The 26,298-nt window shown below is 36.5% G+C and overlaps 3 protein-coding genes and 1 non-coding gene across 8 annotated transcripts; 1 reads left to right on the top strand and 3 right to left on the bottom strand.

Moving 5' to 3' along the window:
- Positions 1-914: 914 nt before the first annotated feature.
- On the bottom strand, positions 915-5,904 carry LOC148864632 (small ribosomal subunit protein uS3x). The gene is made up of 6 exons (XM_088977519.1): positions 5,750-5,904; positions 5,418-5,565; positions 5,110-5,281; positions 1,727-1,781; positions 1,422-1,553; positions 915-1,244 (listed from the first exon to the last, which is right to left on the bottom strand). The coding sequence occupies exons 1-6, from the start codon at positions 5,777-5,779 to the stop codon at positions 1,086-1,088; spliced, it is 696 nt and encodes a 231-aa protein (XP_088833645.1). The 5' UTR covers positions 5,780-5,904; the 3' UTR covers positions 915-1,085.
- Positions 4,067-4,229, bottom strand: LOC148864633 (small nucleolar RNA snoR143). Its single transcript, XR_016111755.1, has one exon. It is a non-coding gene; the product is annotated as a small nucleolar RNA snoR143 (small nucleolar RNA).
- Positions 5,905-6,014: 110 nt separating the features above from the next.
- On the top strand, positions 6,015-12,436 carry LOC148864631 (ATP-dependent Clp protease proteolytic subunit 4, chloroplastic-like). The gene is made up of 2 exons (XM_088977518.1): positions 6,015-6,533; positions 11,771-12,436. The coding sequence occupies exons 1-2, from the start codon at positions 6,088-6,090 to the stop codon at positions 12,252-12,254; spliced, it is 930 nt and encodes a 309-aa protein (XP_088833644.1). The 5' UTR covers positions 6,015-6,087; the 3' UTR covers positions 12,255-12,436.
- A 4,507-nt stretch (positions 12,437-16,943) lies between these two features.
- Positions 16,944-21,244, bottom strand: LOC148864630 (uncharacterized). 5 transcript variants are annotated; one of them, XM_088977514.1, is made up of 5 exons: positions 20,810-20,937; positions 20,614-20,654; positions 18,382-18,556; positions 17,881-18,174; positions 16,944-17,753 (listed from the first exon to the last, which is right to left on the bottom strand). In XM_088977514.1, the coding sequence occupies exons 3-5, from the start codon at positions 18,529-18,531 to the stop codon at positions 17,100-17,102; spliced, it is 1,098 nt and encodes a 365-aa protein (XP_088833640.1). In that variant the 5' UTR covers positions 18,532-18,556; positions 20,614-20,654; positions 20,810-20,937; the 3' UTR covers positions 16,944-17,099. The 5 variants fall into 5 exon arrangements, with proteins under 5 accessions (XP_088833640.1, XP_088833639.1, XP_088833638.1 ...); XM_088977513.1 differs by lacking the exon at positions 20,614-20,654 and having other exon boundaries at positions 20,852-21,244; XM_088977512.1 differs by lacking the exon at positions 20,614-20,654 and having other exon boundaries at positions 20,810-21,026.
- Between the last annotated feature and the right edge of the window lie 5,054 nt (positions 21,245-26,298).

Genomic DNA, 26,298 nt, shown 5'->3' with positions numbered 1-26,298 from the left:
CTTGAATGGGAGGACTAAAAATAGGAGCACAACCGTCAAAAAAACACTTCCCCGTCGTTTATCCTTTGGTTTTATTAAGACTGGGAGCTGAGCTAGTATCTTTTCTTGTTAGGTTTTAAAACATTGATCGGCGTTCCTTTGTTCTTTCAATTTCACAATTAAAGGGAACCATGGCCCATGGATTGGTGTTTTGTGACTTTGTCAACTTTCCATGCGGAGGAGGACGAAATTCCGAGGATGGTCCTGCTGGAGCCATGGATTGGTATTTTATTAGGACTGACTTTGTCAACTTTCCAAGCGGAGGAGAACGAAATTCCATGGATGGTCCTGCTGAAGTAGTTGCGAACCCAAATAGCTACAGACTCTCCAGGTTGTTGTAGTTGTAGATGCCTCCACCGCTTCAAGGACTGGGGCAGCCACTCTAATCAGATTGTCTTGCCATCAAAGAACAGTACTCCAACAGTTGTGGTGGACAACACAACCCATGATCCCAACAACAAAGGGTCCAATCTTTCAGATACAAAGGTGTAGTCCCTCAATCCAACGGCCGTTGGGATGCTCAAATCTATGAGAATCAGCACTACCATGTCATCATGTGACCAGATAACTGTCGAACTGTTAACAGCCAGGACCTATTAGACACATTTTTGAAAGTTTCAAATACTGCAAAGGCACGTTTTAAAGTCTGGGGACTGACTCGAGACAACCCCAAAAGCTCAGCGTACTGATTAGGAATTTTCATCGTGTTGGCCAACAGGACCCGAGCCTCCTCCCCTCGCTAGCCCTAGCATGTCATGCCTGGCAAGGCAGAAGTCATGCAAGCGGCACGACAAAAGTGGTCGTAGAAGGAAAATCGTGGCTTGAACTGAAAAATGAAAAATCCTTGACAATATAAAGAAAAGGGACCAGAAACGTGTAAACTAAATAATCCTTGACAAAATTTTGGTGTTTTGGAATAAATCGTTGGCTTGAACTCAAAAGAAGGAAAATCTAATAAAAGTCGATGCACCAAAAATTATATCTTGATTCTTGAGTCGCATTACGCAATCATGAATCACACTCGATTCAAGAGACAGCTCTACTCATTAAGCAACCTCAACTTCCCTGGTCACGACAGGCTTGATAAGCTCCTCTTCCTCTTTCGGGGTGTGGATGGTGACGAGATCCGGCAATGGGGTTGTCGGGCCCTGCTTCCCCTTGGGATCCCAATCCAACATGATCTTCACCTTTATCCCCAGAACTCCCTGCAATTGCATTACCCAAAGGTTGACATCAATGCGTATGCACAGAACCATTTCTTACTAACACCTTGTTAACAAGTGAACAAAATTTATGTACATCTTCGCGTTTATGGCTTTGGCCTAATAAAATGGGCGAATAGAGATGCGATGGATGGAACTAAAGAACTATATTCAACTGACCTGTCTAAGTAAAACATGTCTTACGGCTGAGTCTATGTATTCTTTAACTGGCTGCCCAGAAGAGATCATATAACCATCCTTGAATTTCATTGATTTGGCACGTTGTGCACGGAGCTTCCCACTCACTATGACCTAAAAACAAAAGAAACTCCCATTCAAGCCTTGTATGGTTGAGACACAACCCCTGGTTTGGAGTACCTCAAAAGCAGCATTTAAATAAGACACTGATTTCATTTAGTTTCAACAATTTATTAGTGAAAAAACCAATAGAACATTATAACATTTACTGCCACCAATGAACTTACCTCACATCCCTTTGCACCGCTTTCCATGATGAAGCGCAAGACACCATAGCAAGCCCTAAAATGAGAGAATAAATACCCAATCAATTAGACCACAAAATAACACACTTAAGATTTGAGGCAATCAAGCAAGCCAAACAAGCAATGTTGAATGGACATTGGACATGGGAATCAGATTCTGAAATTAACCAGTAATAATAACTTTTATAATAATATATTATATATTGTATATCATAATATTTTAATACTACATTTAAAATTCATATATCTGTACAAATAATAATAACTTTAATAGTTAAGAAGCTACAATCTACAGTGGCAAGTTAAACTCACAGCCTTTGTCTGCGCCCTATTTCCCAAATTGACATCTCTAGTTATTTTTTATTGTTTTCCTAATATCAATGTTAATTGGAAAAGATCCAATAAATAATGGGTAATAAATTAAATGCAATTTGGGAAATACAAATACTAGAGTCCTCTATTGGACAGTTTAAATGGTTGAATCACTGTTACATAGAAAGCATTTATAAGTGAGGATTCATAATTTTGTGGAGTTGATGTATTGCAAACTTTCGTAAATCCGCTAGATTTGCACGTAGTTGAGTCTAACACATATTTTGGAGTTCAATGGCATCAACTTGCAAGACCCTCCAAAGATGCAGTATCCATGCGCCACTGTAAATAAGTCACATTATTAAAAACCTGCCATCTCTTTTCTCCACAAAATTTCCCTTTTACATATAATAAAAAAGAAACTTATTTTTATGTTTTTTGCAAAGTTTCTTTGCTTTGATCTTCTCAATACCTTGCTCACAAGTTTCTTTCATTAATGATTCTTCCACAGGCCTCCTCATCACCCAGGTCTTTTACCCTTCTCCATGGTTTAAAATGTCCCAACTTCCCTAATATTTCCACATGTTTCCATTCCCATGGGTAGTGGCACGAAATTTTAGAATCGACATTTCCCCAATGAAAACTACTAGACCTACGTGGAGTACAAGAGATAGTATCCATGACTATTTCCATTTCCACTTCCATGGCTAGCAACATGAAAATTTACTAGAACCGACATATTCCCTAGTGAACACTAGAAGTACTATGTTGAGTACAAGAGAGTATTATAACATAAGTTGGTGACAATATCATAGATATGTGAATTAACAAGTTATTGTCCACCTAACTTACATGATTACAACTTTGAGCTAGTTCAATATTCATTTCAAAAATGAAGTTAAATAATAGTTTTTGTTTCTGTAGTAGATTATTGGTTGACCTATTTCAACCATTTACAGTTTCTATGAGTTTAGATTTGCTTTAACTAATTCTATCATGAAGCTCTGAATCTTAAGGTTTACAGGGAAACTTCAGAACATATTCTTTTGTCTATAACCTTGATATCTTAGCTTTGTTTATAATTTGAAACAAGATAATAATTTAAAAAGGTGTGCCTATGTTTCTTTTATCATTTCATAAAATACCATTCTATATTTTGCATATTTTTACAATATTTCCACCATGTCTATAATTTTTACAATATTTCTGACATTTCTGGCATGTTTCTTATATTTGCATGACCGATATTTCCACCGGCATTGACATTTTAAACATTGGCCTTCTCACCATCATCCTCATTAACCAAAAATGTTGTCACTTGGACACATCCTCACAATAAAGGGTGTCCTTGCCATCCACTCCTTTATTTGATATCCTATGTAGTACCTTTGTAACCAAATACTAAGATCAACCTGACCATGGGATATTAGGCAATCAACCTGACCAAGGCAAGGCACAAGGAAGGATTGCCTCGCCGAAGCACTTAGTTGTTTTCTGTAAAAAGGTGCCATATAATATAGGGAGGATTGCCCCTATATTTTCTTAGTATTCATTTCCTTCTTTTCTTTTAATGAATATGTTGTTTTACTATGTTTTAAATTTATACTTATTTGATGAAAATTATTGGTAATTATTAGTGAAAGATGATGGCTGGTTGCATTGAAACCTAGGAAATTACCATAGGATTTAGGCTTTTATGTCAAAAAAAAAACATAGCCTATTTCACCTTGGCACCTTGAGTGGTGCACCAATCCATTCACCTGTGGATTTATCTCTAAATAGACAGAATTCGTTTTAAAGGATTAAGTAGGTTTGTGATTTTCTAGTTTTGTAACACATGTGAGTTCATAATGTTTGATCCCCAAGGGGAAGAATACTCCAACGTATGTAAGCTATCCATCAAAATAGCTCTTGTAATTAAGCCCCAGCCCTTTTTCTTTCAGTAAAGCTTCTGTTTCCCATATTTTCATCAATAAAGATCATGTCATTGTTTAGAAAACAGAATACTGGAACTGTGAGATGAAATCGGTAGACGAGTGACATTTGAGCCATTCACCTGTGGATCCATCTCTATGGTTGTCTGGCCACTCCTGATAGAACAGCTTTTACTTTATGCACCCTAGCTCATGGCAAAAACTATTGGAGTTAAGAGAGGCCTATGATACACGTGCAGAGTATGGCCAAATGCAAGTACAAGTGAGTGGAAGCAAAAAGTTTTAGTACTCCAGATAATTTTTTTTTGAGTAGTAACAATTACATAAACTTTTTTACTAAAATAACACAGAATAAATACAGCAGATAAACTCCCAAGTCCCAAGAAAGGGTTGAAAAAAATACACTAGAACATGCTGACACTGTCAACCCCCATACATGATACACCCGAAGGAACCATACTCTGGAAGGACCATGCCCCAGTATAAATCTTGTCCATGAATATCATTCCTTTAAATAGTACTGGTCATTTGATACTAGAAAATTAAAGAAAGGAAGAAGGCTCTTCAAAAAATTATTAATTGGGGGTTTATGCAAATTGCGTTTATTATCAGCAGATCCATGCCTAGCACATAGACCACTGACCACCTACTACTACCACCTTGCTCTTATCCATGCATTGTTTTTATTAAGCTCTTGATTTGCTTCACAAATCATGTAGCACATTGACAGAAAAATCATAAAACAATTTACCGTTTGGGACTTTTCTCAAAAAATGCGAAAATTAAATTCTTTTGATAACAACAAAAGAAGAATACGCAAGAACAAATCAAACGACAAATATGGTAGTTATACAGAATAAAGGCAGATACCATGGTTAGTGTATGCAACCATTAAGTGCAAAACAATCCGTACAGTAGAATACAACTTTAGATAACCAACAAAAGGAAACAAAGCCGCATTTGTTTAGAGTGCAAATAAAACAGCATAAAATATGAAGCAAAAATAACCACAGTTTATACTCTTCTCATTTGCACTCCCATGCATTTGTACTACTGCGAATGAATTTTCACTGCAAACAGAAGGACCATTAAGGATCAAACGGAAAAGAAGTGGAATACCTTCGAACAGCAAGACCGCCAAGTAGCTTGTATCGTAGGGACTCTGCCTGAGCAATAGCACAAAGGCCTCTATTGTTGACCTTCTCAGCATAGAGTTCTACACTGTTCTCAGGAAACTTGAACCTTTTCTGAACAACAGATGTCAACTCCCTAATTCTTCTCCCCTTCTCGCCTGAAAAATGAACAAAAACGTATTAAAAAGATAAATACTATATGCTTTAAATATCAATCAAAAAACATAAAAATAACAAAACTAAATCAAAATTGAAGATACAAATCCATCAAATTAAATTGAGAAAAAATAATACCAAGAACGTTCTGTGTTCTAGTAGCTCGAATGATGATCTCAGTGCGCATTGGAGTTACACGAACCTCAACGCCCGAGTACCCATCCTCAGCGAGCTCTCGCGTAAGAACCTCGTTGAGTTCCGCAAAGAAAACTCCATCTGCAACGAACTGCAAAATGACAGAAAAGTAAATACAAGAACGGAGATGAAATAAGGCCGCATCAAGGCCTCAGGATCCAAAGTTTCTAATAAATGAGGGGCAATTCAGAGAAAACTGTAATCAAATGGACATCGATCGCATAAAGGAACGGATTTTTCTGAAACTAGGATTAGGATTAATGCTTCATTCTAACCTTTCTCTTTTTGCTCATTTGGGTCGCCATGACTGGAGCTGATAGGGGGCGGAGCAGCGGATGCTCCGATGTGATAGCGAAAGCTTAAACCTGAGAAAACCCTAGCGAGATGTACCAGAATGGTATGAAAAGAACCATGTAAGATACCGTGTGAAATCTTATAGTCGATGCCCCAACCTAACCCAACTATGGGTTGGGTTAGGGTTGACCTCAACCCGGTCTAGCCCGGCCCGACTTGTACCCCTACCCGCTAAACCCCCGGGGCAAAAAGCAGCTCAACCTCTGTCACTCTCACCGCGTCATCCATTCACTCTATCTCTCTCTCTCTCTCTCTCGCCATGAATTCCCTTTCCATTTCCATGTCTACATTCCTGAGACCTTCACCTTCTCTTTTATCATATACCTCCTCCACATCTCATAAAACGAGCACCTTTCGCTGTAAATCCCCTTCTTTAGCAATCCAAGCTCGCATTTCTTCATCATCTTTGGCGAACTCCCGCCTAAAAGTTCTAACTGACGTCGAAACATCGGGGTTGGGTTTTGAGCTTGAACCCTCTTATCCTCTCTACCCATCTTTTACTGCTCCTCAGACGCAGGAGACTGCCATGAGAGGCGCCGCGTCAGATGTAATGGGGTTGTTGCTGAAGGAGAGGATTGTATTCTTAGGCAATAACATAGATGATTTCGTTGCCGATGCAATTATAAGCCAGCTGCTGCTGTTGGATGCTCAAGATCCTACCAAGGATATTCGGCTCTTCATTAATTCGCCCGGCGGATCTCTGAGGTATCATCTCAGGTTTCCTTTTGGTCGTGAAAGATTAGCTTCTTCTAGTTTGACTTGAGAAGGAATAAACCTATGGATTTATTAGTTAGAAGATTCGTTCTTATTAGTGAAAGATTGGACCACTCTATAATTTGATGTAAAAATGGTCATGTATGTAATCCATGAAAGATTGGCTTTGTTTTGCTTTTGATTCTAAAGAAGCAGTTAATAAGTGAGAAAGGAACTGAGATATTTGATGGATGCTATTTTGTTCGCATGGAACCAGCCTTTTCAGACATTACTCTCTGAATCTGAAGTAGGGGTCCTTTGATAACGGCTGAAATGCTGAACTGAATATCTTATTGCTTTATTTTTAGTGGCTTAAGTAGTCAAATAATAAACCCAACTTTAGCATCACTTCAACCATTACGGAGATTACAACCTCCTGAATAACTTACTCAAAGGAATAAGTTATCCAGTTCATCCATTTCAGCTATTATCAAATAGCTTGGGTTTGTAAACCAAGATTACTTTAGTGTCTTGCATATTTTCATTGATTGATTTGGGATCAAGAGAGCCGGAGCTAAGATTTACATGTAAAAAGCAAAAATCAGCACTTTCAGTGACTGCATTTCTTTTTTTGTTTTGATTGATGGCATAAATTTATGCAAATTGACATGTTCTTTAGGCTCAGTTTGGAAGGACTACAAATACAAATATGTTGAGTGTAAAACCTTGCATTCTGTATTATTTTGTATGTATTTGTACTGTACACATTTGTATTTGTACTTTTTCCAAACTGAGCTTACCTTAAGGTCAAATGGAAATCTGAATGGATATACAGTTCAAATTTATAAACAAAACCATCATATGCAACCAAGAGTTAAAACAAAAAAAACAAAAAACAAAAACTTGAACCTTCTGACATTGAGGAAAAAAACCAACACATGCTATAGTTGCATGAAGTTGCAATGCTGTGAAACTCTTGTAAGTGGGTCAAGAGAGATGCAAATGCTTTTGCTGATACACTTGCTAAACAAGGGGTGGGAAGGAACAGTTTATTTTGGGCTGTAATGTAATTCATTTGGGGAGGGGCTAAGAGAGTTTATCCCTTCCCCCTTCACTCTCTTCTTGTACTTAATATCCTTTTTTATTAATATTATTGCCTTTGTTATTGATAAAAAAAATTGCAATAAACACCAATATTTTATCTACTTGTTAAATCACACAATCATCTACATGTATTATCCCAAGTTCTCAACTAACTAGTGAATGCATATTCCTTAGAGGTAAACCCAAGAGATGGTAATGTCATTTTTTTATGAGTAATTGTAAAATTTTATTAATTCAAAAACTGATTTAGAGTTGTGATTTCATACAACATCCCAAGGAGAGGTGCGAGCTTCAACCCCTCCTAGAAGCTTACAAGAAACTAGGAAAAAAATACAGGAATCACAGCTGAGCCCAAAACAATTCTGCCCTATTTACCCCTTTCTTGGCTAACAACATCGGACAAAGTATTTGCTGATTTCCCCACCCACTGTAAAGAGGCCAACATATTCCTTGTCAACCAACTAAAGTTCTTCATTTCGTTCTTGTAGCACCATATAGCATCTTCAGGATTTTTTAACCAGCCCACCACCACCTGGGAATCCCCTTCAATTGTCAGATGTTGTACCCCCAGCTGGTTTGCAAATTGCACCCCTTGTATAGCAGCTAATAGCACTGCTGACTTCTGACTTCTGACTTCTGACACGTTTCTCCAAAGGTCATTAAAAGAGAATTAATGAAAGATTTCCAAAGTCTTCAGCCAAAGTATTGCCCTATGCAACACATAGTCTTTCAATTCCTGACTGCTCCTTTCCTTTTCTTGAAAAATTCTAGCATTCCTTTCTTCCCAAAGAGTTCAAATTAGAGCAGCACGAGCACATCTCCACATAAGTCTCCCTCCTTTTGTAGGCCAAGAGAAAGTAGAATGGTCAAAGATCATGTGAACTTCTACTAGTAAGCTTCAACCATTCCCAAACAATGTAAGTAGCCAAGCCCAAAGGTTTGCAGAAAATGGACAAGATATTAGTAGATGGTAACAATTCTCCCCGTGAGCTCTGCAGAGGATACACTAGTTGGGAGAAATATAGAGGAAAGGTCTTCTCTTTTAGATGTTATCTGGAGTGTTTACTTTTCCATAGAATACTTCCCAAGTCCCAACAAAACACAACAATCTTTAGGGGAATTGGCCTACACCAAATTTCCTTTGATGGAAAGGGTTGTTGAGCAGAAGACTGAGAGATGGACTTGAAATAAGAAGCATAAGTAAAGGTCCCTTTCGGTCTAGGAGCCCACATCCTTTTATCTGGCTTGGATGGATCCAAGCAAACTTGATTAAGGCAACATAGCAAGTCAGAGGCAGATTCAATTTCATCATCCTTAGTCCCCTACGAAACCCAAAATCCCAATTAGGAGCCAAGGGTGTTCCTGAGAGAGACAAATTTTGAGACCACATCTCTTTTATACAAAGAAATAGAAAATAACAAAGGGAAAAGGCAGCTGCAATGTGGAAGCCTCCGCCTGAAGGTTGGGCAAAGCTGAATTTTGATGGTAGCAGCCAAGGAAACCCAGGCCCTTTGAGGATAGGAGGGGTGCTGAGAGATAGAGAGAGCAACATTTTAGCTTTGTTTTCAGGCCCTGTGGGAACAGGAGACTCAAATAGAGCAGAGATTTTAGCGGTTGTACAAGGCATCTAGATTGCTGAACAGTTAGGAGATCAACACTTGATAGTTGAAGGAGACTCTAAAATTGTTGTGGGATGGCTGACAAAGCCAGCTTCAGCTATGTGGCGATATAGAGATTTATCGAGGAAAGTCAATTGGCTCACAAGAAATATGACAATTACCACTCTTTGGGTGGAAAGATCAGCAAATTCCTTAGCAGATGGACTAGCTAAGCAAGGGTTTCAAGGGATCATTTGTTTTGGGCTGCTATGTAATTTTAGTTCTGTTTATTTCTGCTTATCCGGTTCTTAATTGATTTTATACTTTGTTAGAAGAGGTAACAGCTCATGCCTCTTCATGTGTTTCCTGTATTGCCTTAATTTCTGGATTAGTAAATTATTTTCATTCATCAAAAAGAAAAATAACAAAGGGAAAAGGTCCTTTAGAGGGGTGTCTCCTATCAAGATATCCTCCCAAAAGTGAACACCATTGCCAAAACAAACTTCATATCATACTCGATAAAATTGAGAAGTTAGGGAAGCATGTTGTGAATGGCCTTCCAAGGTGCTGTCAAGTTAGCCTGCCTTGATACACAAGCATCCCATCCATTCTCTGAGCTCCCATGAATGCTTCCCACCACCTTATGCCACAACCTCTCACTTTCCAATGGCCATCGCCACAACCATTTCCCTAACAAAGCTTGATTTTTTTTCAAACCCCCTCCCCAGTCCCAAATCCCCCTCTTCTTTACTTCTACAAAAAAATTTCCATTTAACCAAATGATCATTTTTTCTTGTTCCGGCTCCCACAGGAAGTCTTTCATCAACTTCTCCAGCTTCCTAGCTTCCTTAGGTGGTATCCTAAAAGCAGACAAAAAGTAAGTAGGTAAGTTAGCTAAAGCAGCTCTTATTAAGGTGATTCTCCCTCCCAAAGAAATGTAATTCTTCTTGCATGAAGCAAATCCCTAGGATTTTCCCCTAAAGGAAGCCCTAAGTAGGACATAGGCCAAGAAGAGATGGAACACTCAAGACACTCTACAATAACCTCAATCTCCCCAACCTCCAAGTTTATACCCACTATGCAACTCTTCTCCAAATTTATTTTCAGATTAGAAACCCTTTTAAATCCTCTAGTTAGCTCCTTTAGGTTTGTACCTTCTTGTTAAATCCTCCTTTCACAAAAGATCATTAGATCATTTGCAAACTGAAGGTGGGTGACTGGGATTTGGTGTCTCCCTATTCTCCAACCCCTAATGGCATGTTCTCTATCGGCCTTAGTAATTACTAATCACATCAGCTACTAAGATAAAAAGGAAGGAAGAGAGTGGATCCCCTTGCCTGACACCCCTATAAGCTGGAAAAAAAATTCCTTCACCACACCATTTACCTGAATAGAGTAGTTACAGGTACTAGTACACCCAGTCCACCAGTTTCTCATCATGTCTGATAAAAACTCCCAGTCCACCAAATCATAGGCCTTTTCAAGATTCAATTTACAAACGAAACCTCTTTCCTAGACCTTTTTCATTTCCTCCACACACTCATTTGCAATTAGAATCTAATTTGTGATTTGTCACCCTTGAAAGAAAGCCTCTTGAATTTTGGTAGAAGGGAGAACTGTTTTGATCCTCAAAGAAAGCACTTTAGCCAGAATTTTATAGATACTTGTCACCAAACTAATAGGCCTAAAATCTTTTGGATGGTTGGCATCAATCTTCTTAGGGATCAAGGTCAAAAAAGTGGCATTGATTCCAGGGCTTAATGGCTTATTACATGATTGTCTGCAAATTCCTTAAAGCTATGTTTGGTTTGAAGGAAAAGGTAGGGAAAGAAAGGGAAAGGCAGGCCTAAAATCACTTGCACAGAAGACTTTTGATAGCACCCATAAGAAGTGGTCTGTTGCAAGTTGAAGGGGCTAGAAGAGGTAGGGGACTAGGGGTAAACCAAAAAGGATATGGGTTAAAGTAGTAAGAAATGATTTAACGATAATAAGGCTTGGATGATGATGATGATGTTACTAAGTTATTATAAAAATATTTTTTGATTGGCAGATATTATAACCTTATTCACACCAAATCTTAGCTTTCACTTTGTCAAGGTATTGTGAATTTATCATGTTCCATTGGGAAAATACCTTGCTTTGTGTCTTATCAAAAAAAAATTGCTTTGTGAGTTTTGTGTATAACCAACAATGTAGTAATCAATATTCCTTCAGGTTGAAACAAAATGGAAGTTGATGAGATGTTTGATCAAGAAAGTTGTGTTTAATATAGCCATATAATCTCTAATACAAATTTTATAGTACCTGAAGTTTTTGAGTCTTAGCTTTCATTTCATTGTGGGTCACCATAGCTCTAAGAAAATGGCTTGGAGTTCTTCGTTCTGTTAGTTGTTTGATGGTCCCTGTTCAGTGTCATTTTAATGTCTTTGCAGTTGTACTTTTCCAAGTTTTAAATGCTTTGTTATATACAGATTTTTTTCTTGACATTGCTCTTAGGATTTTTCTTTTTTCTCTTTTTGCTATTGCTGCTTCATTTCATATGTTCAGTGCAACAATGGCTATTTACGACGTGGTGCAGCTTGTGAGAGCAGATGTTTCCACCGTTGCACTTGGAATTGCAGCATCAACAGCATCAATCATCCTAGGTGGTGGCACAAAAGGAAAACGTCTTGCAATGCCTAACACAAGGATAATGCTTCATCAACCTCTTGGAGGTGCTAGTGGGCAAGCGATAGATGTGGAGATTCAAGCCCGGGAAATAATGCATAATAAGAACAATGTCACCAGAATTATTTCTGGTTTCACCGGTTGGACTTTTGAACAAGTCCAGAAAGATATTGATAGAGATCGTTACATGTCTCCAGTTGAAGCCGTTGAATATGGAATTATTGATGGGGTTATTGATAGGGATAGCATTATTCCACTTGTGCCAGTACCAGAAAAGGTAAAATCAAGACTGAACTATGAAGAAATAAGCAAAGACCCAAAAAAGTTTTTGACACCAGATATTCCTGATGATGAGATATACTAGACTGAGGACATCTAATGCAGGTATATCATTGCTTCCTTGCTGTTTCTTGCCCATCTTTATAATAACTACAATTTTAAATTGGCTGCTAGCTTGCAAATGGAAGACAGAATGGTTACACATTTGAATATGAAACCTGTGGAACTTTTGATGATATAATTCATTATCCTGTGGTTAGTTATGAATCGTTTTCCAAGTAGGTGAATTATCCATCTGCCAGGTCACAGACTTGGTAGAGTGAATATGCGAAGAATCTTCCTCTATTGCCTTGCAACTTCACATACTTTTTAACCTTCTTTTATCATCAACAGTAAATAAATGTATTAATATGTGAAATAAAGTAAAAGAAAGTACATAGAGAAAAAAAATAGACAACAAAATATTATGCTTATTGTTCTGTTAGTTTCTCCATATACACATCAGAAATGACTCTAGCCTTAAGTAGGCTAGAAAGCTAATGCAAATCACTCCACATAACCCCTCCCCTAGCAAGTGAGTCAGCTAAATCATTGGCAGATATTCTAATATAGCAGAGTGAGATGTTCATTTTGGCAACAAATGCTCTAGGCTCTCTAATTCATTGGCAGCGCATGTGAGGTCAAAAATCTAATACAAATCTTGTATATGCTTAAGAAAAGGCTGCTAGGGGGAAAATCTTTAATTTCCATACCTTTGGTACTAGTTTAATAAATGCTAATGTTGAGATGGATGAATGAGAAAACAAGGATAGGATCTGAAATGATCTTATTGGAAAGAATCTTGGGGGTAGCTCCAATAGGTGATAAAATGAGGGAAATTAGATTAAAATGGTTTGGGAACATGTGGAGAATTTTGTAGATTGTCTTCTCCCCCTAAAGGATCTCTATTCTATGCACAGCTAATAATGTCTTAGGAGTGAGCTACACTAGTTAAGCCTTTGATTGGGAAGCCTGTTCTGGAACCTTCATTAGGAGCTTAGAATTTTGTAGTGTGACCACCTTTAAGTTTCACTTTTTCATCATCTTTGGCAATTGTGATCTATTACCGCGCTTTATACCTAATGTAGGGGCCGGTAGATAAAAGATAAGCTAGGGGGAGCTTTAGACCTTCTATCACTGTTTTTTAGACTCTTTCATCATCTATGGCAACAAAGTATGCTCTGAATTTAGGAGAAGATTTAGAGAATAACTGCTGCTTTTCTTTTTAGTAGCAGAGAACTGTAAGAAAGTAACAAGAGAAAATAAAAAACCATGAAGCAAAATGAGAAATAGGAAAGAAATAACAACAGTAATAATACCAGGACAATATCAATCAATGTTTTAAAATGCGGAGACACGTTCCACCACCTGGAAGTGTGAGTTCAGAAAGTAAGGAAGGTGTAAGCCTCCAAAAGACGAGGAAGAAGATGAAGGGAATCTGTTGATCACCTGAGGTGTACACCCAAGAGGAATCAACCCTCTAGCATGTGCCTCAAGGCATTTTGGGGCGCTGCCTCCCACGCCTTTTAAAATATTGATACCAATAATATTGTGAGTCAAAGAATATTGATATTGTTCTTACCTATTTATGCATATCTATATCTATATTAAAATGCAATGTGCCAAACTGGCACTTTCATGTTCTATGGTTTATGCTGAAAGCCACTTATCTCTTTTCTAGTTTCCTCTCAAAGGCACCTACCTTTTTTTTTTTTTTTTTGAATTTTTTAATTTTAAAATTGAACAAAATAACTCAAGTGACCTATCACCTTTAAGAGTTTTAACATTCCTCATTAAAACACCACTCTCTCTCTCTAACACTTTTAATAATCTTTCATCATTATTTATCAAAAAAAAAAAATCTTTCCTCACTAATTATGCCATTAACTCTCTCCTTCAAATACTCATGCCACTAATGTTCTCTTATTTCCATTACTCTATCAAATTGCATAAAATTCATTAACTTTATCTAAAGATTAATTATATCAAAATTGAGATATTCTAGGGTATATTGTTGCACTAAATAATCTACTTCTATTTAAATTATGATCCATTTATATTCCATTTGAAAATAATAGAAATTAATTAACCATAATAAAAATAATTTAGTAAGTTAAATAAAATAAAAATAATTACTAATTATTGTTATTGATAAAAATATTTTTATTAATATAATAAAAGGAATAAGATAAATTAAAAAAAAACAAATATCAATTTAAAATTAATATAAAACTAATAAAAATTATCTAACAATTATTAGTTTTATAATTAAATTTTATTAAATTAAAACCAACTTAAGTTCCATTAAAAAATAAAAAACCATATAGTTAATTAAATTTCATAAGGAACTTAAATTTGGGGATTGCCCACCCCTAACAAGGAATGGGTGCCTCACCCCGAACTTGCCTTGCCAATGGGGTCAGGGCAGGGATGGAGAGTACGGTATCTTGACTTAAGGGGGCGAAGGACAAAGAGGGTGCCCCATCTCGTGCATCGCATGGGCCCACGCTAGTTATATTATTAGCTCTCTCTCTCTCTCTCTCTCTCTCTCTCTCTCTCTCTCTCTCTCTCTCTCTCTCTCTCTCATGTTCCCAATTGCTTAACCAACCCTCTCTTAAGATTTCTCTTAAAGTATCTCTCCCACCCATAATTCATCCTAAAATAGTAAAACACCTCTTAGTCTATATTACATGTCCAATAACCATCTAAAAAACAATAAACTTGGTTACTTAAAATTCCTCTTAAAACCTTTTAATCTATATTATATGCCTAATAAAACATCTAAAAACCAAAAACTTGGTTAAATTAATTTGTGAAATACTATTGATATTTTCAATAATTACTAATATTATTAAATATTATTCAATAAACATCAACACATAAACTACAATTTTTTGTAATTTTGGTAAATTGGAAATTTAATTACTACAATTACTTGTTGAAAATTACTGATTTTCGTAGTTTAATTTTAGAAACTTTTGAAATTAATTGTTGAAATCAATAATTACTAAAAATTAATAAGTAATTAAAATATTAATAAATATAAATTTAGTGGTAATGGCAATGGACAATGGATTTGGGGTGGGTATCATACTCTCTGTCCTAACCTCAAGTTTTAAATTAAGTTCCATCTCTGACCTTGATCCCCATCACGAAAAAATTTAGTCAGCATCCTTGATCCCCGATGGAGATGGGTTCCCCATCAGGGACCTGAATCCCTGAATTTTTAAATTAAAAGTTTACTTTCATAAAGATATTTATTTAAAATAAAGGAAATTTTAAAATGTAAATAATATTTTAAATAATATATTTTGATATATATATAAAATCAGGGTCGAGGTGGGACTTCACTCCCCCTCCCCTTCCCTAACCATGATTGGGTATTCTTATTAACCCCACCCCCACCCTATTTCCACTAAGGCAATCTTCATCTCCTTGGCTGGTTGGGGAGGCTAGGTATTTGACAAGGATGGGAAAATTGTCATCTCCACCCCAAGGTTGTGTAGTCTCATAAAACAATAAGTTTTAAGTCCAATAAACCCTAACATCTTTTTTTCATACATCACACGGGGCCTGCTAGTAAATATTATATACATCAATAATATTAATTTTTAAAGCTCCAAATTCATCATAGTCCAACCCATTTTATTTTGGAACCCACCTTCTGTGACAACCGATGATTGCCTTTCCGTCCAACTCTTCCATTTGAAAGCCTTTGGATTTGGATGGATTCAAACTCAGAAATATGACTTCCCATCCACTTTTTCTATTTGAAAACCCTTTTGATGGATTTTTTTTCGGGGTAAAAAAGGATTTATTCAAACTTGGAAACATGTTTATCTTCTGAAAAAAGCAATTAGCAATAGAACCCTACCCATGTTAATCGCATCCACCCATGGAAAACATCTCATCCTCTCCATAATACTATGCAGGGGGAAGATGTTCCCAATTCACAGGGGGTAGTTTATTGTGGGTAAGCGTGGGCAGGGTTCTCGTGTGCAGGAGATCCGGAGTCACCATGTCTTGGAGTTGAGGCAATTTTTCACCTTTTCCAAGAAATGACTGCTCATGTTCAAACTATCACACACTTGTCTGTATAGATATAGTATGTGTTTGGTTTAATTTCCGTTTATTTACTAAACGTTTGTATTTGATTTGTTTGCAAAATCGAGAAAATAAAAAATAAAACTGTTTATTGACAACCAGGCACCCATCAACAAAACAGTAAATAAATACTTACCATTAGGGAAGCACTAAAATGAAACTTCCCTCAACGATGGACATATATATAAATTAAGCCTACATTTGCAAGTCTCTATATATAGGGTTCAGCATAATGGGCTAAATACTGAAATAGTGCCTATGTGGCAGCATTTATTGAATAAACGGCGAGGGTTCCAAATAGGGTGATATTTGAGACCAAAATCATTTACTTTCCAAGAGAGGGGCCGAGACACGCATCTCAAGGAAACCTTCCACGTTTCAAAGGGCATACAAGTAGAAAAAACTTGAAAGAAATTTAGGGTTCGGAAGTCCAAAAGGTTAAACGAGTGGATTCCAAGAGGGGATACTTTTTTTATAGAGAAGACTGAGGAAGAAAAAAAGGATAGAATTCTGTGATCTTGAATGTTTCCTGCTTTCTCGTCACTGCCTGGGAAGTTACGGTTAATTGTGTAGGATCAATGAGAAGAAGATCCCTTTAATCGTATGCCATGAAATGGCTGACAAATGCATAGGACTACATAACACCACCACAACTGGCAATCCTTTATTCGTATTCTCTTACTGTTTTTCTCTTCCTAAAGTGCCCTGACCAGCAACGCACTACACCATGATATCAGTTTTTCATACGAAAATTACATAAATGTATCAAATAACAATGGTTTGTAAATTAGAAACATACATTTGCAGACGAAGCGGGCCGAGCTGCAGCTGCCTTGAGTGAAAGGGGGTCCCATATCATCCTCTCATCACCACAGTGTCCAACTTTAATGTCACCAACCTGACTTTGCATCGATTCACCAACTGCACCTGTATTACTTTCCATCTGTTTTTCCGAACCTTCCCTTTCAGCTTTTACTTGCAGACGAATCCTCTCGGCTCTGGAGCCTATAACCTGTCCAAGAACTGATGCTGCAATTGTGATAGCCATGGCTGTCTTTGGCATCAGAACAGACTTCCGAAGCATGGCTATGAAGGGCACAGCAGCATGCACTGCCACAAACCAGGATGGTGAGAACTTCCGTGTATGCTCTCTCCATATTCCCAAGGGTACATTGGCTGCCATTCCCAAGACAGCAATCACCAGCATCTTTTCGGGTAGGGGCTGTGGCCGGAGAGTTTTTACAAGAGCAGTCCGAGCCAGGGCCGCTCGTGCAGCAACTACTGCGGGTGGACACTTAAGCTTCATACCTGGTGGGGGCTGGAAAACCTTGGCAACAAGCGGCAGGACATGACTTACAGCTCTGTATGACTTTGCAATTGGGCAGTTCCCTGTCTCCAGCCACTCATTACTCATTGCCTCATGCTTTGCTGAATCTCCTCCCTGAAAGATGAAAACAAATTACTGCGTCAGAAGGTGGGGTAGAAGTAAGATTAGTTTGGCATCTGTAATTTTTGCAGAACAAAGCAGTATTGTTATTGATTGCAAGTAGTAATAGAGTTTCATCTACCTCTGAAGAATTTCCCTTGTTGTTTGATGACTTGGATCTTTTTTGCTGCTTCTTCCATTTATCAGAGAAGAAATCAAAGCTGAAGGGCCCTCCTGGCCCAAATGATGAGAAACTGATAGTGGCTGCTTTGGCTGCTAAGGGATTAAACTGGGGTCCAGGCTCAGGCTTCAGATTTTCAGAATATGAATACGAGTTCCCTGAGAGTGGGACAACCCCATCCCGCCCATGAAAAAGCCTAAATGCCATATCAAAGTTGGGACCATCTTCAAATATAGGACCTTTGGCTCCTCGTACCTAATGAAAGGATGCAACAAACAAGGGACATATTTGTATCACAAATTTGCAAATGACTTCATCAAATTGGAAATGAGAGAAAAATGAAGAAGCATAAGACTAAAATTACGTGTTTCATAGCTTAACAATATAAAATAGAAATGAAAACACAAATGGATAAGGCTTATGAAGAAATGTAGAGAAGGAAGCTAAAAAGACAAAACTCACAGGAATGGGGAAATTCCCAGGCGAGGAGAAGGAAAAGCTTGTAGGTTTATTGATGTTTCTCAGGAAAGGACATCTTTGAATATCCTGTTGATCAAATAGTCTTTCAGTTGGCAATGACTCCTCGCTTATCCCTCTAAAGAAAAAATCCATACTTCCTTTCTTGGAGCAGCTTTATCTGTTAAGGAACAAAGTGTTAAATAGAAACATCATTGCAATAGACTATTTATCAGATGCTAGAAATTTAATGACATACTAACATTGGGTAATGGACCTTTGGAATTTAATAACAAATTTTAAAAAGGACAAGATATGTAAGGTGCTACAAAGATTTGTAGCAACCATGAATAGAAATGAAGAATGAAATTACAGGACATTGCACAAATAATATACCCCAATATCCCCATTAGCATGGGAATTCAATTATCTGGAGAAGAACCACTTTGCCTAAAGTTAATTTTAAGGAGAAGTCAATAATAAACCAAGGAAAACCACTTAATCTTCTTCCTTTTACTCATTGGTTCCATATCCATTGCAAAGATCATAAGAGAAGATTATGCGTTCATACATGCAGAGAAGACAACAAAATTCTACCCCTCTATAACAAAATGCTGAAATAATTTTTCAGCTTCTCATTTTCCTCGTGATCTAGTAGATTTTGTAAGGAAATATGCCATGCAAACTGTTCTTCATTATGTACTTGTACATTTTATGTTAGTTCATCTACCTTATATTTACCCATCAAAAAAAACAGTTTCCTTTTCCTTTTCGTTCAGTAAAAAATTCCATTAACGAAGGTACCTCCATAATAGTAATGGCCGGCCATACTGCAAAACTAGTAAAAGAAGGAAAATATCTGATTGAGTCATGACAAAAACATTACAGTCCTATAATCAATAAACAAGATGGGCTTGTAGACCTCAGGTGGCCAAGTTTTAGAGGGGAAACAATATATCTGTGTTTCAATATCCTCAAAAAATGTAATGCCATCACTCATGATCTAACGAACACCTTGATCTTGCCTGTGATGGATGCAGAAGTTAGGCATTCATTTCTAGAACATTGTGTCCACCGTGGACACCATTAGGAGGAAATTTTGATGGTGCAAGGAACTACACAGGTTTCTAGGGGAGAAGCAAGAAAAACTCTCACAACCTTACCATGAAAAAAAAAAATTTGATGCGTCATTGAGAATTTATTAGGTCAACTTGAAATTTTATATCTGATTTCAAAATTTCAAGCAAGCCAAATCACTTTAGAAGGTAATGAATTGAAAGTTTCCTACTCAAATGCTCACTACTGATGAAAGCACTTTTCTGAGAGTTTTTTTTTTTTAAGTAAATTCCTGCCCACTTCTGCTGCTAAGTACCTGCATTGTTGATAAGAAATTCCTAGGTATAAGATTTAGTGGTCTCATCAGAACCTGTATTAAATACCCAAAAAAAAAAAAAAAAATCAGAACCTGCACTGTCCAGCAGCAGCAGTACATATTTCTACATTTTTTTCTTTTTTTCTTTTTTGTTTCTTGATCAGTAACAGATCTGTTTTTATTAATTAAATCATAAATGGGGCTAGCAAATACTACCGAACTCTAACATCAGTTGTCTTGTTTCATACAAGCTTCCCTCTTGGGAAGTCACGCCCAATACAATTGGCTTCTGCTTACACCTTGTCTAGCCATTGCATCATACATACTGTTTGCAGATCTTGGAGTTCGATTAAAAGTTACCCTTAATTTCACAGCCATCCTTTTTACTTCCCTTATAATATGTTTATACATCCAAGGTCCTGTACATATTTCTATGACGTTTATTTGTCTAATTTCTAAGGACTTGATTCCATTAACAAGACATCAGTTTTTCTCCAGTAGATCCACCATGACAGTGACCAGGTTTAAGAAGGGAACATTCCATAGCCATGCACTATTGGTACACGGCAAGGGATAAGACAATTTTAATTTGAGCGTTCTACAAATTTATATTTTCAGATAAGAGAGGTTTTCCATCCTTCTATGAGAAAGACTCGTTTCTGCATTTTGCATCTAAGGAAGAATCCTGGAAGGAAGCAAAAACAATTGAAACCTAATATTGTAGCTTCATCAAAGAGGTTTCACTCTCCACAGAAAATTTCACTAACATCATTGATTAAATAAAAGAAGAACTAGAAAAGAAAAGTCACAAGCCAGGCAAATTCGACAATCTGATAGCAAGAAACCGCAGCGTTTACTTTACGCACAAGATATCTAGCCAACAACAACCTCGATTACCTCCAATTTCCTGAAAATTTTCAAACCTCGAGCATTTCGTAAAATCTAAGCTCATATTTCATAATTTTCCATGAAATCAAAGTCTTATTCAATTATCTTATAATTGAAAAAAAATAAAAATAAATAATAAGATCAAAACAAAGAGAAATAAAAGCAATCTCTTACAAGATTAAGTGAAAAAACCAACAAATTTGGGGAAAAAGATGCCTGAAATATATAAGAATGAAGAAACTCTCCCGCAAAATAGTCCTCTCTCTCGCTTCGCCGGCAAAATCCCAACCTGAAAAAGTCGTGTGGACGGCACAGACGGGAGACGGCTTCCCTAAAATTTGGTCCGCGTTAATACCACAGTACCACACCACGACGGCAACCGGCTGAACCCGTAAAGCTCCCACTACTCACCTTTGGACCACATCGGCACACCCGATGCCTATCTACCGTCGGATTGTCACCTAACAATTATGAGCCATTATATATTATCACGTGTGTAATTTAAATAAATCAATCTTATTTGGTGCCATCAAGTGTCCCGAATTCTAGAATCACTCTCTAAAAAATTAAATTGATCGTGTCTTCGTCCAACTGGACCGAAATGGTGGAGTCGTTGGATCGTGTTTGACTTGATGAGATAAATAAAAAATGAGAAAAATTTTAACCATTTGATTAATGGGGAGGATGTAAATGATCGTTGACCACAATTTTGGGAGTTGGTGACTGGTGAAGGTTTGAAGAAGGCATGATCCGCCGGCAAACTGCAAAGAGACAAGACCTGAGTCGCGAACTCGTGAAATCCGTAGGCCGAGACCTAATGTCCATACATTTGTCAATATGCAATACCTAAACTACCCCTCTTCTTGATCGTGTCTGTGGAGAGGAGTTGATGGGTTCTGGTTGGGTATAACAGGGGCGGAGCCAAGTATCTTGGTGGGGTCCTCCCCCACCCCCCCCCCAAAAAAAAAGTAGTCCTTTTTTGTGGAAAGTATCTTGTTGGATATAGCAGGGGTGGTTTGAAGGAAAAAGAAGATGAACAGTATTTTTAATTTTTTTATAATTTAAAAAAAAATATTTTATTTCAAAAATTATGTTAAAATTTTAATTTTTATTGATAATAAGACTCAAAAGTTATTTTTAATAACTATAATACTTATGATAAATCATAAATTTATCATTTTCCAAACATTTTTCACATGGACGACAGTCACATGTGTTTGTTATTTTAAATTAGCATGGTAAGATTCGCAAGATGCAAGTATCATGATTCTGTGAAGTGTATTTTTTTTTTTCATTTCTTAGAATCTTGCCTCCGGAACCGGTTTATCATCCGATTTCGAATGAGAAACACTTCATGGTTGTGCCTTAAGCATGTTTTCCGTCCTAATAATAATAATGGGAAATGATTCTTTGGAGTGATGCTAAATGGGGCCTAAGTAACTCAATTGACAAGTGGGATCATAGCCTTTATAACCATGAATATATTTATGTATTCAAATCTTCACATCCTCAAAAGTATTTTGGGTTTTATTTCAAGGTATGTTTGATTCCAAGACTAGTTCGTTGAGTCAGTTCAGGTAAGGTAAACCCTTAGACATTGAAACCATTTGGGTGGGGGTCATTTTCAAGAATTTGGAACCAAACTCTACCCTATAATAGATTGGGTAGGATTTGGTTCAAGGCTGATTTAAAGTTGGTTCTATTCAATTTCAAGTAGAACCTATCTATTTATTCACCCCTAATTTCAACCATCCCATGGTGAGGCCTAGTAATAGAAATGTTTCACATTTATTGAGCCATAGGACTGAATAACCCATATAATTGCAACTATTAAGACATGTAGGGTTTCAAATGGGTTAGATCAGATTGGGTATACTTAGATCAAATTTTGATTCATTAATATTCAGATTTGAATCTAATCTTATCTGTATGGGATTGAATTAGGGTTATAGTCGAATATTGAATGCCATTAATAATTTAAAATAAAAAATAATTAAAATAATATGTATTTTAATTGAAAATATGGGGCTGTTTGGTAGTGTGGTTCCTTTGAACTCATTTCATTCCAATCCATACTAGGATGCCAAAAAGCGTTCTTTTGAGGCATAGTTCAATTTGGTCTTACATTCAATCAAAAAAAAAAATTGGTCTTACATTATAGTATGGATTGAATTGGACCAGTCCATGTCACAATAGATGCAATTATTTATGTAAAGTCTTGCAATTAATTTATGGTACTTTCAAGAAATTCTTGTTTGACAAAGAATCTACATTGTCCATATAACAGTAAGGGTGAGCAACAAAATTTGAAAAACCGAATCAAACCAATGAAACCTAACCGAAAATTTTGATTAACCAACCTGTATACATATATTCCTATGTTTTATGTGTATTATATATTTTATATTATTCATATATTACAAATATATTTTATATATTTATTTATAATATATAATATAAATATATAAAGCTGAAAACTGATAATTAACCAAACTGATCAACTGATTAACCGATTAGCTTGAATTCAGTTTTAATTATCAATTTTTCAAAAATCGGTATTACTAGTCCTGATTTCAAAAATAAGCCACAGTTCGATTAACCCCTACGTAACAGTGACGTCTTCACAGAATATGGTGTGCTTCTGGCTTCAGCCATGTGGGCCCCATTCCCCTATAATCATGACAGTCACACACCTACGGTTTCAAATGCGTTGGATTGAATTGGATATATTTAGATCAAATTTTGATTAGTAAATATAGTTGAATAGTGAATATTGGATGCCATTAATAATTTAAAATAAAAAACAATTAAAACATTATATAAAATACTTGCCTTGCTTTTATCGCAAGTCATAAAAAAGTTAAATTCAATTATATAGCATCAACTTGTATCTTTATCATTTACTTGAATAATGCATAACACATGCCCTTACACAAATTATTAATAAAATGAATTAGAAATGACCGACAATAGGTTAATCATTTAGAATAAGCAACAGAATATGGAAAAAATGTTTGTTAGAAAATGCAAATACTAAGACGAACGAGTGAAAAAAAAAAAAAAAAACAGAAGGCAGGATCAGAAATAAATCTATTCAAAGGAACATGATATAAGAACTTTGACCAATCAAAATCCCCAATGAATATCACCTGATTGGTTATAAATTTTTTTGATATCATAGTTGAATCCTTAATATATGAGTTCAGATCTACACCCCACAATGCCTCACAGTATATCCCAACCTTGTATTGAGAATATCTTTCGATGATAAGTATAGAAAATAATAAGACATCATCAGAAGATGTTCCCAATTTAAAGTTGGAATGTACTGTGGGGTATTGTGGGGCGCAGATGTGATCTCTTAATATATATAGAAGAGATCATGCTCAAGCAAATTCTAAAATAACATCAAAAAAGAAAAAGAGAAAAAGAAGCAACAAACATAAGTGGTATGGTTATCTATGAGCTTGGCAATACCATAGCCCATGGGCTTAGAAAGTTTGGGCATGTAATGTCTATTCTTGCCTTAGCTTCACATTCACATCGAGACCATTATGTGAAAAATCTAATCCAATGACATTTGTCTACCTCCCTTCATTCTCATTATTTTTAGCACATCCCCTCCCTTTTCCCAAGAAAAAAAAAGAAAGAAAGAAAGAAAGAAAATAAGTGGTCTCCTGAATTTGGATTTATAATTATTGATGTGATTCATGTTTTTGATCAATACGGTTCAAATCAAGCCCTGTTGAAGACACCGCACTGGCTTCCGAAACAGATAGATTTTTTGTTCCTTTATATGAAAAATATAAGCAAATAGATTTCCTATTATCCATATAGGTAGGGTCATCGTTTCTGGTCGGGCCTAAAATTTTGGGCCCCCACCTGGATTTTCTGCCCAAGCCCAATTCAGCCCGGACTTGCACCTAGCCCGGGTCTCAAATTTCTAACCATGGTTTTTAAAAACGAATTGGTGATCGAACCGGTTAGGGGTCCGGTTATCGGTTTAAATGGTCTGACTGTTTGATTTGAACGGTCGATCCGTTCTAACAAAAAAAATTAAAGAATTGGAAAACAGTCAAAACCATTTGAACGGTTAACCGGCCGGTTCAGTGGTTTGCTGAACAAAATCAATGGTTTTGAGAGAAAAAGTGATTTTAGAGGAAAACCAGTTCCTGGTTTTTCTGGTCTGACCGCCCGGTCTAGTTCGGTTTTGAAACGGTGCTTCTAACCTATTTGATTTATGTCTATCTCTTCTTCTTTGAGGCGCATTGACTCCTTATAAAAGACACGCCACATGTATCTCACAGAACATCCCAACCGTGCATTAGTAATATCTCCCCAGTGTGAGGCGCACTATATTGAATTATGGGGAGCCAATCTGAACTCCTCCTTTGAGACCAGGACCATGGACCTACCAACTCTGATTCAAGTTGTAATCCATTAGAACTTGATATTTTATTTTCTTTCCAAAGTTCTGTACTCAAAATTACTTGAATGAATCAAATGCTTCTGTCCGACCATGGTAGGACCGAGTTAATCCCTCCATCCAATCACATGAATTAACTGAATGACGTCGCATGACTTCAACAAATTTTCATAAAATCAGAGATGCCCCTACCATTCCAAATCTAGGGGTATGTTTGGCTCATAGTTGGGATCAAAATGGAAATCAAAATCCTTTAAAATCATAATAAAAATGATATATTCTTATGGTCTGTTTGATTCATATAGAAATCCCAAAGGAGGAGGGAATGACCATTCCCTCAAATGTGAGAATGTCATTCTAGCAGGAATGAAAATGAGATTCAGATTTTTCCCAACCAAACAGTTGGAAACTTGAAATCAGAATGGCCTTTTCCGATTCTAGACCCTTATTACGACGAACCAAATGGGCCCTACATTTATCTTACTCGGCAGAGTCAATAGCAAAATATCACTTCTCCTCTCCTTTTTCCGGTTAGGTTTTCTTAATGGTTATAAATTGTTATTAGACTTGGACTGGATAAATAACCATTTTGGTGAGTGGGTCAAGGGACGAATGGTTTGACAACCTGCTTCAACTATCCCATTGATTCAAAAACAGAAATTGAAAAATTAAAAAACTAAAAATTGAAAATGGTTCTAGATTTTCTTTTAAAGCTATTTTAAATAAAAATAATAAATATTAGAAGGTATAGCACATAGTAAATGAGGCATGTTTAACAAAGTACACATTTATAAGATATGAGCCAACGAATAGTCATTTTGTGTGCTGATTCCCAATCCTGGCAGTTCTATTATTTTTTTCTTTTTTATTTATCCTTTCTTTTGGTCCAACCATCTGTAGTCTGGTTTGGTTAGAGGTTATGTTTGGTAATTAAGTGGTTGTTAAAATAAGTATTTGTACAACAATTGCTTATATTAAGTGCTTATTTTAACAATCACTTAAGGCAATTTGGTGACTCACTTGCCAAATCATTTATTGTGTTTTTAAACACTTATTAGGGTGGGGGATGTTTGGTGATTTACTTTCCCCACAAGTACTTATATTGGCATAAATGACACTTTTAGCCCTCACTTCACTCATATATATAAACAATGTTTTTCACATAATTAATAAAAAACACCTAAACTAATGAGAATTAAAAAAATAAAATAGGATAATACATATTGATGATAATGCA

This window comes from Nelumbo lutea, chromosome 3, assembly GCF_056320005.1.
Source record: "Nelumbo lutea isolate HS-2025 chromosome 3, American lotus-T2T, whole genome shotgun sequence".
Classification (NCBI taxonomy): Eukaryota; Viridiplantae; Streptophyta; class Magnoliopsida; order Proteales; family Nelumbonaceae; genus Nelumbo; species Nelumbo lutea.
The sequence above is the reverse complement of the archived record's forward strand: the minus strand, read 5'-3'. Positions and strand labels throughout refer to the sequence as shown.

Bases quoted from the DNA above. Each gene is read 5' to 3' on its own strand.
- LOC148864632 (XM_088977519.1), bottom strand. From the start codon at position 5,779: ATGGCGACCCAAATGAGCAAAAAGAGAAAG. The intron at 5,282-5,417 runs GTATTATTTTTT...TTCATTTTTCAG, and splicing joins TAGAACACAGAACGTTCTTG to GCGAGAAGGGGAGAAGAATT. The intron at 1,554-1,726 runs GTAAGTTCATTG...TTTTGTTTTTAG, and splicing joins GCGGTGCAAAGGGATGTGAG to GTCATAGTGAGTGGGAAGCT.
- LOC148864630 (XM_088977513.1), bottom strand. From the start codon at position 18,531: ATGGATTTTTTCTTTAGAGGGATAAGCGAGGAGTCATTGCCAACTGAA. The intron at 18,175-18,381 runs GTGAGTTTTGTC...TCCTTTCATTAG, and splicing joins CTGGGAATTTCCCCATTCCT to GTACGAGGAGCCAAAGGTCC. The intron at 17,754-17,880 runs GTAGATGAAACT...TTCATCTTTCAG, and splicing joins ACAAGGGAAATTCTTCAGAG to GGAGGAGATTCAGCAAAGCA.
- LOC148864631 (XM_088977518.1), top strand. From the start codon at position 6,088: ATGAATTCCCTTTCCATTTCCATGTCTACATTCCTGAGACCTTCACCT. The intron at 6,534-11,770 runs GTATCATCTCAG...TCATATGTTCAG, and splicing joins TCGCCCGGCGGATCTCTGAG to TGCAACAATGGCTATTTACG.